This window comes from Brienomyrus brachyistius, chromosome 5, assembly GCF_023856365.1.
Source record: "Brienomyrus brachyistius isolate T26 chromosome 5, BBRACH_0.4, whole genome shotgun sequence".
Lineage (NCBI taxonomy): Eukaryota > Metazoa > Chordata > Actinopteri > Osteoglossiformes > Mormyridae > Brienomyrus > Brienomyrus brachyistius.
This window is the reverse complement of record NC_064537.1, coordinates 11628432-11644074: the sequence shown is the minus strand read 5'-3', so window position 1 is coordinate 11644074 and position 15643 is coordinate 11628432. Positions and strand designations below refer to the sequence as shown.

The 15643-nt window shown below is 43.4% G+C and overlaps 2 protein-coding genes across 7 annotated transcripts in view; one reads left to right on the top strand and one right to left on the bottom strand.

Annotated features, from left to right (window-relative positions):
- Positions 1–161, bottom strand: part of trim25 (tripartite motif containing 25) — a 35184-nt gene extending 35023 nt beyond the window's left edge. For all 3 annotated transcript variants that reach the window (XM_049014993.1, XM_049014994.1, XM_049014992.1), the window contains exon 1: positions 144–161. In XM_049014993.1, the coding sequence (XP_048870950.1) occupies positions 144–146 (3 nt within the window). In that variant the 5' untranslated portion in view covers positions 147–161. The remainder of the gene's footprint in view (positions 1–143) is intronic.
- Positions 162–1540: 1379 nt separating this feature from the next.
- The window catches only part of LOC125742162 (rab11 family-interacting protein 4A-like), a 56512-nt gene continuing 42409 nt past the window's right edge, over positions 1541–15643 (top strand). For 2 of the 4 annotated variants that reach the window (XM_049013879.1, XM_049013877.1), the window contains exons 1-2: positions 12936–12999; positions 13551–13647. In XM_049013879.1, the coding sequence (XP_048869836.1) occupies positions 13561–13647 (87 nt within the window). In that variant the 5' untranslated portion in view covers positions 12936–12999; positions 13551–13560. Of the gene's footprint in view, positions 1765–6723; positions 6812–11263; positions 11341–12935; positions 13000–13550; positions 13648–15643 lie in introns of those variants that run through there. The other 2 variants (XM_049013875.1, XM_049013876.1) reach the window with 2 other exon arrangements.

The window sequence follows — 15643 nt, the reverse complement described above, 5'->3', positions numbered from 1 at the left end:
TTTATTTAACAGATACGTATTATACTTACCGCTACTCAAAATGTACTTATTTATTTATTGCAGCGTTATATTAAATAGTGTCCATGTTAAGCATCACAATGAAATTTAATAGAAGTTTTGTATCCTGTTTAATCATTGCATACCATTATCCTTGTAAAAATCGCTTTAATTACTTCAGGTCCAAGATTCCAGGAAAGCTTGGTGCTATGAAAATAATAATATTGCAACAATCCTTTAGATTCACTGCACCCATACAACGCGTTCGTCAAGCTTCTGACAGTAAAATGTTTGATTTTTATATAAACATTTTTTAAAATGTTTGATTTTTATATAAACATTTTTTAAAATGTTTGATTTATTATAGTCAAAAACTCGTAGTTTGCCGCTCGATTTAACACATCACTGGCAAATGTCTTATTTGAAGCTTGTTTCTAAGAAGTCTCCTAAAAGTTAGTTTTCTAACTTTTAAGTTAAGTTTTCTCTTAAAAACTTCATTTTACATTAAATGTATTTACCTAGAGCGACGTATAAGTTGAGAAGTCAGGGTTAAACAGTTCCGGAGGCCGCTGGGAGTTACGGGCTTATTCAGGGTCCGAAACCTTGAAATTATTTGGATTTCAGCCGGCGACCTTCCAATCACCAGAACAGCCTAGTGATCCACCCCTAAAAAGCTTACAAGGTAGTCGGCAGGATTCGAACCTGCGCGGGGAGACCTCAATTGATTTTTAGTCTATCGCCTTAACCACTCCCCACAAGAACGACTACCAACAAAAAGAACCCTAACAAGACTGAAGGAAGCTATCAGATTTTACCAAGTTTGTGTTAACATGTAAAATGAAGAATTTATCAGATAACCTATAACCCCACTGAAGCCAGCGAACAGAGCAAATAATCGAACTGATAAAAAAATTTGAGAGATTCCCATTTTGAAAAGTGTGTCGTTGGGTCTAAATTAGGTTTATTCAAAGAAAAAAGGTAGCCCAACCGGTGAATACCGGCCCAGTTCAAGCACTGGGTGTATCTATAAATATGCAGCACGCATTGTTTGTCGACTAGCAGTACTGAATGGCGTCTGGACGTTTATTGTATTTAATATACCCCCATATAATTTTTTATTGCTCAACCTTGTGATCCAGAAATAACGTGCCTTAGGATGAATGGTGGGATGGTTGGACTTCTAAACAATTGAAACTTTAAAAACAGGATCTATCTACATTCAGTCATGGCTATTTAATAACTGATTAATGTTAATTATTATTAATTATTAATGTTAATTAATGTTTTCTTCCGAATAGTTTTTTTTCTGTAATGCTTTTCATTTAAAATACTGAAGGAATATTTTTGCGCGTTCACTTTCGTCCTTATTCTTAAAATGGGCAAAGTACACCAATAAAGCGGAGTGGCAGAAGTTTGCTTAAATAATTCATGTAATTATTTCCGACGCATCGCTACACATCCATCACTCTGGTCCGCCTACGCTCCCCTCCGTTTATAGAATAATACTGGTGACGTCACATATACGCTCCGATTTCCAGCAGAGCGGTGGGGGACGCTGGCGGCTCCGCTGCGCGGGTTCTGGGGTCTTTTCGGTACCGGTCTCAGTGACCCCAGAAAGGCATGGATGGAAACGGTACTCCGGAGCAGCAGCGGGGGCTCTTAAAGAAGCTTAGGGAGGTGTTCGACGTGTGTGATGAAGACGGGGACGGCTACGTTAGGACTGAGCATATAGTAGACCTCGGTTTACAGTTCGGGCAAGGAGATGAGGTGAGGTCCCCTCCCCTTCTACAAACGGATAAAAGAAAAATGGGTACGATAATACTTCTATAATACCTCATCTCTGCGACATACTTTATGCATTGAAGCTAATAAGCTATACTATGTAAGCGCAATCATAGAAATTGACTGGTTAAAAATGGGAAGGAAACGTATGAACATTAAACAAGTATCACTCAGTTTTGAATCTTTATTATTAAAACTGGGTATACAGTTTATGCTTAAAATAAGATACTTTTCGCTAGGTCAATGAATGTATGAATGTAATGTTACTTTAGGGGAGACCAGTCAAATCCCACGTTTACAAAGGAATTGTAGACTAAAAGAAATTCATGGTTTTAGTCACGGAATCTGCCAGAAACGTCAACTTATATACTTATACTTTAGGGTAACATGATTTAAATAAATATGCTTAATACGTATAAAGCCTAAGATTTATTAATAAGCTACATTAATAACTCGCTTTTAAGAAAATAGTTCATCGTAAGTGATTTATGCATTGTTATAAATCTTTTATCCTATTCCTGATAACATTTTCCATTATAGATAATTGACAATTTGCTTATACTGTAAGCTGCTTTCTTGAAGTGCAGTTCCTATGGATGACGATCGTGTACACTTACACGGTTGCTGTAGCAACAAGCCATCGCTTGTCATTTAACTCGGTATTAACTCAGTATTGTACAACACCTGTTAGACTCAGTGCTTGAAGTGCCCGGTTCTCACCGGCACGCAGTACCTGCACCACTGTCTTTTCCTCTTCAGACTACTGACACCTCTCAGTATCTCCTGGTACTGAATAACAAGGGGGGGGGGGGGGGGGGGTACCAGCCCCTGATTTTCGCAACTTCACGCACTGGTAAGATTAACGTGCTGATGGTAGAATTTCGGAAAAAAACTACCGTCTCCCAACTTGCCTGGAAACTAGTTGTATCATGGTAACCATTGACTATGCGTTTGTGATGGAATTCTTGTTATCAACCTAGAAAACAGTAGCTGCGTTTTGGCTAAAAGATTTTGTGCTGTAAACAAGCAACAACAACAAAAAAATCGTTCTGAAAGCTGTATATTAGCTTGTTATTAGCCACAATTGATGAAATTTGTTCTTGCTGTTAATCTAGAAACCAGTACCTGTTAGGTTCATAAACTTTCAGAAGTTTAATATACAAACTCTTGGTAACTTGGTGCATGTTCTACCTTGAGCCTTTTTCAGTAGGCCTACCCTTGCAAGATTGTTTTGCAAGTATAAGACCTTGTGCATTACGCTAATATCCTGTTACTTGTGCCAATTTTGTATGCTGCAAAACACATTAAAAACAAGGAAACTAGTTGAAATAATGTATGCACTGTATGCATAGTGTTCATCAGAGTTAAGATGATTATTATATAATAGTTATTTTTATTTGCAAGCTGTTCACCACAATCATGCTGAATTTACAGATCGTCGCAGGAGTTGCATAATGGAGCCAGAGACCGAGTTACACTCCACTTGCCAGCTCCACACATAGACTCAAACCCAGGTCCCAGTGGGCAACTGTGCTAACCACTGCACCAACCACTGCACCACCCAACTCAGTGAAAGTTTCCTATGAGTTTGAGGACAGAGGCATGCAGTATAGTTAACCTTTATAATTAACTATAGATTTGCCAATAAGTGGACCAGGGCCGAGTCAGAATTACATCTGGCATGCGTAGCAGCTCAGTATGATGCAGCCAGTGTAGAGAGGTGTCCAATGGCAAGCAAGCAGAGTTATTAACGAGGCGCTCAGGCGGTGAGGTGAGAGGACTCGGCAGCCTGTGAGATTCATTTAGTAGGTGGAGAAGCGGCATGGGATGCCCGGTGCTGTGCCAGCCTGATGGAGACTGGGCTGTTGGCAAACAAAGGCTCCCATTGTTTCCTCCTGGAAAAGGATATAGAGTCTGATAAATGGATGATGAGGAAATGAAGAAAGAGATGGAGAGAACGGGGAACACAAAGTCTTCCTCCGTGTTTCAAATTCTGCTTAAGCCACATTGACTCTGCATTAATTAGCACTGGTGATTGACCGTCATTTATTTTTTTAATGAGCAATTCGAGCTCTGAACTTGCCTTCTGTATGTAATTTTTGTTCGAGAATGTGCTGCTGTCCTTTAAGGCTTTTTGTTATGACAGTTGTGTAGCAACGTCTTTTCCAGGCAGAATTAATCAGTAGTAGTCATGCTTCCTGACGAATTAACCTAGATGGTTATTTTTTTGACAGATTATTCATTAGAGGTTAACTGTTCAGAGCTGTGATTCCGAGTAAATAATCCTATTTAACCTTCATATACACAGTTGAAGTTAGGGGTTTCAGACTCAGGTCTCCCCAAGCTTTCATTAAGCATTTTTCATAGTGCCTGATTTATGCCTAATTTATAGTCCCAGCTGCAGTCCCAATAATTACTTCAGTAAATAATCTGAGCCCCAAAAGCTGAGCAAAAATGAGCCCATGACTGGACATTTTTTTCTCTCGTGCAAGTGTTTTGTAGGTGGCAGATTTGCATTAATTAAGTTAGGTTTGCAAAACCTAACATGTATGTGCCCGGACACATTAGGTCAGTTTGAGCTCAGAATGGAGAGTGTTTGTTATTAAATTGTCCTGCACCTTCTGCGCTAACTCTAGCTGGAGGATTCCTAAGCTTTGCTTGTTATGCATGTTACTCCGAGGCCTAGTTGCTGGCTGGAGCGTCAGATGCAAATAAAACAGTACAGAGTGTAATCATCTGCAGGTTCCCTGTGTGAGAAGCAAGTGGCTGATCTGATGATGTTTTGTAGGTGAGGCAAAGAAGGAAATTATGTTTCATTATGAGAGGCCAAGGATATGCAGCAATCTATGTTACGTCCCGCCCGTCACGTCTGCCTGACCCTCCTCTCTCCTCCCTGACGGGCCCTGATGAGTCACACCTGTTGCTTGTTGCCCCTCATCACCTACATGGTTACCTACCGACTTCATTACGGTACCTGTTTGTCTCGTCAGCCCCACTCCGGTCATTGACGTTGCCCCTCCTGCCTGCCCACGTCCTTCCCCACACTAGCCTTCTTGTTTTGACTCCTCATGGTCCTGTTTATTTCGCTGCTCGCGTTCAGTTAATAAAACCCCTTTTTCTCTAAATGCCCACCTTTGAGTCCTTAGTCCCATATGCTGTGACAATCTCTTTGAAGTAAAAATGGGCCTCTGCATTATTTATGTATCATATACAGCATAGATTATTTAACTAGTAATGTTTTATTAATAATGTTTTAATACATTTAATGCATAATAAATCCCCAGTTTTCCCCAATTTTCGCCTCCTTGCCTGCTCCCTGCCCGCTTGCCTGCCCGTCTGCTTACCCGCTCACCCGCAACCCTGACACTGCAAAGGGAAGGAAAAAATATTTCTGTTTTTTTAGTTGCCCTCAATAATCATGTTTGACCTCTGACATAGACAGAGAACATCCCAGGGTTAAACTGGGCATGTTTGGATGTCTACGACCTTGATGCTTAATAGTGAAGTGGATGCTCTCAGTGGACACTGTCACTGCAAGGGTGGTGGATTTCTTTCCATCCTGCAGCTCAGTCTGTATCTTCTGCTGGTCCTTCAGTGCCCACATGAACCCTTAGACACCCATAGCATCTCAACACACCTGGCATCCCTCAACGTCCAGGAAAGTTACTGGGAAATCGCCCTTGTATCTCTTGAGGTCTCTACTTGAGAGCGGCCAAATTCGTTGCAGAGAAATAAATCTCCTAAGCAGGTTTCGTTGCCAGGAGGTGAGGCACCTCGCCAAGTCGGCTCCTCAGCAGTTTATCAGGGATGCCCCTGAGCCACTAAAAAAATAAAAAAACGTCCGTTTCTTATAGCACTCTGGCTCGGTTTCTGTCCCGATGACCTTGGACTTCAGCTGGAGGGAGATGCCCAATTCGCGGCTGTGGGACAGACCTGTGTGAGCGCTAAATCTGAGATCAGAGAAATTATAAAGCATATCTGTCTGTTCAGTACATTCACTCAGCAAAGACTCTAAAACCCTGGTGCAATCTAGACTACTTATTTTACTCTCAGGAAAGGGACACGAAGTTACTGGGGTCGTTTGCACGCATCAATTCACTGAAAGTGATATACAAGCAAAATCGAACGAAAAAGCTTCAATACATTACATTGTTTTATCACAAAATTCCAATCCTTTTTTCTTGCTTCCTCAGCCCTGCATCACACTCACCTGAGTGTTAAATCGCTAGTTTAAAACATTTCTATGTGGAAGTACACATGCAGCTATTCTGAGGATCCTTTGCTCTTGTTTATAGTAGACTGGAGTGTTTGTGGCTGACTCAGGAGAACCCCAGGTATTCTCTCTCCTGTGATGTCATAGGGTGTTTAATTCCCCCACCTTACATCATTGAATCTGTTCTTTCTGATCAGTCGGCCATTGCAGATCTGAGTCCCAGCCGTCTTACCATAGAGACCGGTACAGCAATCGTTTGAGCATCCCGCCTTTCTTAAAATGCGTTCCTCGGAATGAACATTGTGCTTGGTGCGCCGCGATTGCCGAGTCGTTTATGTCAGTGACACGTTAATGTAAGTGATGATGAGCTTTGACTGGCCTGCGCAGCTGGACTGCTGAGTCACGTGGCGTTTCCCAGTGCAGTGCTGCAGGCGGAGCTGGTCTGGCACAGGGCCTGACATTTTGCAGCTCACACTCAGCAGACGTCAACACTGAGTGGTTACAGTTGGTGACCTCTGGCAACTGTTGGCCACGTTTGAGTTTCATATGTGTAAATGGAGCATCTTGACCATCAAAGCCATTGAACTGAAAGACATGTGAACTTCAGACACTCAGCGGTAGTTGATGAGCATGCCATGTTGATTAATACTTAAAGTTCTGACCTTCTTCAACATTAAGGATTATATGTCTGTTGTCAGATCTTATATAATGTAAGTTTTCTCTTTCCTCAGGTAAAAAAGTTTGCAAAATACTTGGACCCCCATGCACAAGGCGCGATCAACTTCAAAGATTTCTGTCATGGAGTTTTCACAATCAAAGGTGAGAATCTTAGATGTTGCCCTTATGGAAAGCATATGGTCTAATATACTGTCTAATTGCAGAAAACATATTCTCTATCGTGTTTAGAATTTAGGTGATCAGTGTTGACACACCACAGCACACAACAACGAAATGCGTCCTCTGCATTTAACCCATATGTGACATAGCAGGGGGCAGTTAATTCAGCGCCCGGGGAGCAGTGCTTGGGGGTGACATCTTGCTCTGGGTACTTCACTGGTCAGGGATTCAAATCAACAATCTTTCAATGCCAAATGTGCTTCCCTAACCATTAAGCCACTCTACAACAACTCTATGTTCCGAAGGAATATATTGTCTGTCACTCCTGGGTAAGATAAATTTTTTTAAATACATGATTTTGATATGAATTTCATATGCTTGTGTATTTCCAGTGTTTTAAAAAACATTATGACGTGTTCCATTTGCTGAATTATATTTTTTAAACTGTGAATCATAAATCAATAAATCAGCTGTACAGCAAACTGGGTATCGCAGTGTTCAGAAGTGACGTGGGTCAGTACTTGCACCTTGGCAGACACTATAAGTAGCCGTACCCTCGCAAGATCTACTCACACGTTCTATTTAATAGCCGCTTAGTACTAAGGTCAATGTGTACTCTAGATTGATGTGATATATAACAGTAAAGTCTTAAAGTCGTGAAGAGTGACAGAGAGGGAGGATTTCCACATTCAGTGTGTCACTAAGTGGGGAAAACAATCATCGCTATAAATATCCAGACAGGGTTTTGAGGAGCGTACAAGTGCATGCAGTTTGTCAGAGGCCGCTGGGATGAGCTTAAGCTGAGCACTGAGCACAGGGCATGATGTCAGTCAGTCAGCAGTGTTACACGGGATGGTTATCATTAATATTATAGAACATTAATATTATAGAAATACACAGTGTCAGATATATTACAATGTCTTAATAATTTAGTGAGAGTAGCAGGAGAAACATTGGTTAAATATTTGGAGTGGTGTATATCCACCTGGGGTGGGGGGGGGAGGCATGGTAACGCAGTGGTAAGCACTGTTGCTTCACACCTTGGTAGACCAGAGTTTGAGTATCTGCTATGTGGAGTTAGCATGTTCTCCTCACAAGGGTTCCTCCAGGTACTCTGCCCCCCCCCGCCCACACACACACACATACACAGTCCAAAAACATGCTGAGCTTACTTAGAGCTACCAAACTACCCACTGGAATAAATGGTGTGTGAGTTTGCTCTGCAATCATCATGGGATATTCCATCCACAACCCTGAATAGATCAAGCAGTTACAGGAATTAGATGGATATTTACCCAGTTAATGGCAGTAACTGCAGGCAGGATGATCTAGGTGTTTCTGAACATGTTATAACTATGTTATGTTATACACAGAACAATGTGTATAACTATAAGGTATTGCAGTGACTTGGTGGCTCCCTGGGGTTGCACTGGCTATACACATCAATGACAATCGAGCGAACTGGCATCTCCACATCACCTATAGAGCATCCCCCGCCTCGTGCTTCGGTTATAGAACTGGATCGGTGAAACTGTACGATTTAATGAGATGACAAAGCCTGATCGCACGGCGCAAACAAAAGGGCACATGACGTTTGAAAGAAAGCACCTTTGGCCCCAGGGCGAGGGAGTCTACGCCCATTACAAATGACCACATACCTGCTTTTCTTCCCAGAAGCAGTAAATGTGATAGAGACGTAATGGAGGATGTAGCTTGGAGAGGCAGATCGATAAGCCCATTTTAAGGCTCCTGCATTTGATAAAGCCTTTGTGTCCGGAGCGCTGAAGTTTCATTGTAGCAGCCAGATTGAGTCCGGCTTTCTTATTAATACAAACGTCCGGAGTAAACGGCCACCGAGCAGGATTCTCCTTGTAAATGCTGCAGGGAGCAAAGTGCAGTTACTGCGACATCTTTCAACCGGAGACAACAGCAAGCAAGTTATGATATAGAAAAAAAAATGTTAAAAGCTATTGATCTGGTGAGTAATTGCACAGTACTTCTGCACAGTACTGTACATCTTTTCTAGATCTTGGTATTTTGATATTCAGGAAGGTTCCATGGTGGGGGGGGGGGGGGGGGCATGGTGGAGCGCCAGTTAGCGCTGCTGCCTCACGCCTCTGGGACCAGAGATGAAGCCTCCCCATTGCTCCATGTGTGTGGAGTTTGCATGTTCTCTCCATGCCATCATGGGGATTCCTCCCGACCCCCCCACTCCTCCCACAGTACGAAACATGCTGAGGTTAACTGGAGTTGCCAAACTGCCCATGTGTGTGTGTATGAGTGTGTGAGTGTACCCTGTGATGGGTTGGCACCCCGTTTGCTTTGTTCCGCACCTTGGACCCATAACCTCCAGGATTGATTCCAGACCCCCCCCCCCCACAACCTTGAGTAGGACAAGCAAGTTTCAGAAAATGGATGGATGGATGGAAGGTTCCACAAAGCCATTCTTCCATAAAGGTGTTTTCCTTTACTGTGACAGGTTGTGAGTGTAGGTCCAATATCAGCTTTTGAATTAAACAGAGAAAAAGATGGATCTTTAACCACATCATATATTAAAGTTTAGTCGCTTCATTCAGCTGGACGTTGTACTGGAGAGATTCAAGTTAAGGATCAACAATGATGCAAGCAAACCTCTGCAGGGAGCGGCAGCTCCCTGAGGGACGAGTCCATGTACTGCACGTTCTTCTGTAAGACTCTCTCTGTTGCTGCTGCTGTACCCACAGCATCCGTTGCCCAGGGAGTCACAGCTACAGGTGACCGTGTGGGATTTCTGGAAGGCCCAGCTGGGCACGTTAATAACAGACACCGTGGGCGCCGGGGACTTCAGCAGAGCTGGCAGAGAGTGGGCCGTGAGCCAATGGGATGACACGGGACTGAATGAGGGCGCCCACCCGGACGATTATCGCATTAATGAGAGCTGGGGCGTCCGTCTCCTTCTGCGGCTGTTTGGGAATCTGGGGCAATGATGAATGCCCCCGCACTCTCTTGTTCGGCAGATCAGATAATTCCAAACTGGCACCAATTAGACCCTGTTTTAACCATGAACACAGATTTATGAGTTTCCGCTGCCTCAGGTCCCTCCTCCGCTGTCGAAAATTGCCCCACATGCAGTATTGTAAGACTCTAGGCAGGGTGTAGGTAAAGAGAACCGCAAGAAAGAGGCGTGGGAGGAAGGAGCTTAATTGTAACATTAAAATTAAGTTAGAATTATCGCATAGTCAGGCTTTGAGTGTTTTCCGGTGTGCAGTCACATGCACACGCATGCATATAAGTGCATGGCAGCGCGGTCAGTAACAGGGTCTCAGCGAAAAACATTCTACTGCAGGCAGTTAATACCATCAGTAACATTTCATATAGACACAATAGACACAATTTTATTAATTAGTGAGCGAAGAAACACACAACATAGACATATTTATACTATTGTTTTATTTCAGGAACGTAAATATATAGGTCAGGGGCGGGCAGTCTTATCCAGAAAGGGCCCGTGTGTGTGCAGGTTTTCCCTGCAACTCTCTAATTAGATTACTGATTAGACGACTGATCGGCTGAAGAGTCCTCACACCTGGGTTTGAACAGCCGACTAAAAGGTTACCCCAAAAACCTGCACACACACTGGCTCTTTGTGGATAAGATGCCCACTACTTGTATAGGTTATACAACCTATAACACAAAAGGCCTTTGTTTTAGAGCTCCCCCTAAAGGTTTCAGGAGAGGTTTTCAGGGCGGGGGGGGGGGGCTGGGGGGGGGTGTCCTTTTCAGTGGAGCTGAGCGCTACTAATACTACATCAAAGTATGAAATCCAGTAACAGTACTCAATAACAATAGGGCACTGTATCAGTCAAGGACACACATCCTTAGACAGTTGTAACATAAGTGAAAGAATATCTTTTCTTTGAATGTTTCATTCAGCTTGAGCTGATGTGATGTCATTGAGCAGCTTGAGATATCGTGTGCACAGATTAAGTTTATTATGATGTTCGGAAAAGGAATTAGCCTTGACTGCGTGTTTAGTATTGGGTGACCTACAATACTAAAATCTACTAACTGATTTCTGGGGCTCCTTAAAAATGATCCTTGTGTTTCTGGGAGTTCAGTAATGATTCATTTAAGTTCAGCTGTATTCTAAGCTTGATGAAGCATGCCAGCCGTCTCCGTCCATTAATTGTCTTGGTTTGCCATGTTTTTCCGAAAGGAAGCTCTAGGTGTCGATGGACTTATTTCACTATAACAGGGAAATCAGTGAGCTGTAATTAAGAAATGGAGCTTTAATCTAAATGCCTACATTAATTTATAATATTTGCCTATAGAAATTGCAGAAATAATGCCTTGTCGACTAAAATAGATTGTTAATCAAATACTGTACGTGCTTACTGTATATGATTATAGTAACGAGTCATTAGCATAACATGTGCCTGATTTCTGTCTGTACAGGTTGTGAGGGGACCCTCCGGGCACTGGGCGGCATCCCATTCCGACCTTACGGGACTGACAATGGCTATTACTATCAGGTAGGGGTCAAATCGCTATGGTCTGTTCATTCTCAGGCATTTTTCTGAAAACCTAGGTTCCAGGAGGTATGCGTTTTAATGGAATATTGGTCTACCTTGTTTGGTACGCTGGCCGTGACTGGTGGATCAGTTTGACTTGATCACCCTTTGTTTGGTACACTGGCTGTGATTGGTGGATCAGTTTGACATGGTCACCCTTTGTTTGGTACGCTGGCCGTGATTGGTGGATCAGTTTGACATGGTCACCCTTTGTTTGGTACGCTGGCCATGACTGGTGGATCAATTTGACATGGTCACCATTTGTTTTGTACGCTGGCAGTGACTGGTGGATCAGTTTGACTTGATCACCCTTTGTTTGGTACGCTGGCTGTGATTGGTGGATCAGTTTGACATGGTCACCCTTTGTTTGGTACGCTGGCCGTGATTGGTGGATCAGTTTGACTTGGTCACCCTTTGTTTCGTATGCTGGCCGTGACTGGTGGATCAGTTTGACTTGATCACCCTTTGTTTGGTACGCTGGCTGTGATTGGTGGATCAGTTTGACATGGTCACCCTTTGTTTGGTACGCTGGCTGTGATTGGTGGATCAGTTTGACATGGTCACCCTTTGTTTGGTACGCTGGCCGTGATTGGTGGATCAGTTTGACATGGTCACCCTTTGTTTGGTACGCTGGCCATGACTGGTGGATAAATTTGACATGGTCACCATTTGTTTTGTACGCTGGCAGTGCCTGGTGGATCAGTTTGACTTGGTCAGCCATTGTTTGGTACGCTGGCCGTGATTGGTGGATCAGTTTGACTTGGTCAGCCATTGTTTGGTACGCTGGCCGTGATTGGTGGATCAGTTTGACTTGGTCTGCCATTGTTTGGTACGCTGGCCGTGATTGGTGGATCAGTTTGACATGATCACCCTTTGTTTGGTACATTGTTGGGATAGTTTGAACAGCATCAGGTGTGTCTGCATCACCATGACTCTACATGGCTAAATGCATTAACCCCACAAGTGGCTCACTGTGTCACATGCTTATATTTCAGATTATTGCACCCATTTAAAAATGGTGACGCAAGAACAGCGGTGGGCTTTACAACAGGAAAAGTTAAAGAACTGCATCTGAATCAGAACTACTAACTACTGATTTAATCATATATAGGCATTTTAATGGGGACCCAATTTGCCAGCTAATTTCACTTTGCCTTGCACTGGCAGGGGGACAACAAACAACAAAAAAAGCTTGTTTTTTGGATTCCTCAAGTCTGAGTGTTAAGGCTCAGTGATTTTGCTCCTTAGCACTTAGACTGAGAGGGCGGTCGCATATCACATCATAAGAGACCGAAGTGGAAGCAGCCGACGCAAGACCAAAATGGTCCGTGCGGTGTTTTATTTGCTCCAAAAACATCATTAGTTCATTCGCTTGGCCTTCCTGCTGTTAGACATTTATCAAAAAATACTATACAGCATTAATTCATTAATTTAAGTTAAAAGCGTAATACAAGGACAGCTATTACACATCCTTATCAATATAGACATGGCTATTAGCATAATGAAATTATTACTGAATTTAATACCCATAACCATAACGGATATACGCACGCATAAGCCACCCGACACTTAGGTTCATTGTGGCTCAGCGTGCGGATGATGATTCGCTGATCAGTTGCGGTAAGTGAATGAGAAACAGTTTCGTCTTCGTAACATGCAGAAATGCCTGTTACTTCTCTGTAAGCAGCAATGTTTGTGGGTCGTAAATCAGCTCGTCGGACTGCTGACGATCGGCAGTGTCGGCGTTCGTCCCAACTGAGCTTGCAATTGATTAAACTTTATGGGATATTGATTTTATACGGACAGATTTGACACTTTACGCAAGATTTAGGTGAAGGTTTATTGGGGTTCGTGTAAATTACCGTTTTATTCTTTTTAGCAAAGACTTTTACATTTTAGATGCATATTTCCTAAAAGTAATTCTAAGTAACATTTATATAAATATCTAATCGGTTTGAGTAAGTTAACGTCTTAGTCTGCTTATTCAAACAAATAATCCTGTAACGAGTAGAATCTTTTAACCGGTGTACTGCCCAAATCCACACATTTTAAACCACAGTGGATTATAATTGACAGGCAGGCGCATCACACGATGGAGTGACCGCGGCCTGGTGAGTAGCGTTTGCATGCTGTGTTTCTTCATCCAGCTGGTCGATCTGAATTTCCCGTAGTGTGCCCTCGATGGCCTGGCAAGATGGTCCCGGGTTTCCCCTGCCCATGAATCCTGGGTTAGGCTGCGAGATCGTACTGGACAAGGAGCTATGGAAGGTTAGTCCATCAGGAACGTGTGTGTGGGTTAGAAGGCTAGCTGTGTGTCTCATGGGATGATCGCACGGAATTCTTACAGATTACATCGTTGGGCCCCTGAGCAAGGCCCTTAACCCCAAATTGCGCCAGGGACTGGCCGACCTTGCCTTCTCAACTGTACGTCACCTTTGATAAGTGTCCGCTAAATATATATAAAATGTATAGATTCAATAATTCATCTTAATCTTAGTGCTGCCATCATAAGACGTTTTGGACTGGAGCGTCAAACTGGACTCCAATTATTTTACATGTATCGGTCAGTATGAATGGATGTCGGCTTTGTAAATGTAAGCAGAACGAATCTTCATTTTTTGCAAGTTTAAAAAGCAAGCACGTCGACGCGCCGCAGTGCGCTTCCATGTTTTGCTTCCCCCTCCTCGCTAGAGGGCGGCATTGAACAGGAAACTAAAGCGAGCTTATCTACTTCGTTTTTCCCCCTATACAGTCAGTGTACACTGGTACAACATAATACGTCATTTATGCTGCGTTTATTTTATAGGTTAAATTCGCGAACAGTCTATGTTATAGGATATTCTATGTATGTCCAAACATTCTCTGCATTCCTCCGCGGTTCTCGTGATGATGATGTAATTAAAATGAACAGGAAAGCAGAGTCATCCTGGGCGAGGTTTATGAACGCTTGTCTTATAAATTACAGGACTGTCCAGATTCTCTGTATCTATCATGCCAGTGCCTGGTGTACATCAATCTGACTAGATTAATTTATCCATAGGAGTATGGCTGTTGGGAAGGTGCGTGTGTGTGTGAGAGGGAGGGAGAGAGAGAGGGGCAGCCATGGCACCCACAGGACCCACTATTTGAGAACTGGCCCAGAGATCTTATCATCACTGGATATCGCTCCCCTGTAAATACGCGAGACAGCCACTTGCAGTGTAACACTTATTCACATCAAACTGTTTGCAGTGTTTCCTGTGATTGATTGTAGTACCGAACACAATGATCTCTGCTCTGTCATGTCGGAAATCTGACTTGCCAACATGCCGTGCCCTCTTGGGGTGGGGGTGGGGGGTGATTCATCACCTGGCTTCCAGGATTTCTGGGATGTTTGTGTGTCTTCCTGCATCCTTCAACACGGCCTGAGGTTTTACTGTAGAAGCTGCTGTGTTTCGTTTTGTTTTTCTCCTCTGGGGCAAAATACCTCGTTGTAGAAATGGGGAAGTAACCCGTAAAAATTCAGCAAGGCTGGAATCTGATACGGACCTTCATGGGCCACTGAGCTACCAGTAAATCTAGTTCCTTCTTATAAAACGCTGTATGGTCGACGGTCTTACAAAACTCAGTCTAATGTCAGGAGGGTCTGCCTCATGTTGAAAACGTTTGTCACTCTGCCTTTATGAACTGCCTACAACTACCAGTTCCAGCTGCTCATCAGGCTTTATTCACAGCCTCTAGGTTCACGACTGGACCTGCGAACCATCATCATCTGTCATCTGAGTCATCTGACTTCATAACCAGTATGACACCGACTTTCTTTTTTTAGTTTTTATTTATTTTAATTCTTAAAACTGATATCCTGACGTTCCAGTGGGGCCCGTTTGTTAGCATGTTGTGCTGAGCTGCCGCACACCCAGGATCGCATTCCGGCAGACATCCTCGTTAACTGATATTCTCGTTAAATGCGAAGGCATTTCCAGTGCAAGCGGTTCGCTGGGCTACACCAAACTGCGGAAGTGCTACTGTAAACATAAAGGATCCGTTGTGCTTCCTGCGAAAGGTGTCTGCCGGTTGCGTGTTGCTTTTTGGCGTTCGGGGTGGAAAAAGTGATGCGATCCGTAGGGTAATTGATTCCTTGGCTGGTACGTCGAGGGCTTTCGGGCTTACAGGTTCGTTCTCCATCAGAGTGCGGTGTCGTCGAATGAAGGGGATATGCAGTCCTTATCGGACTCAGGAAGCACTTATGCAATGAGCACTTAGAAAACAGCCCCATGATAATGGG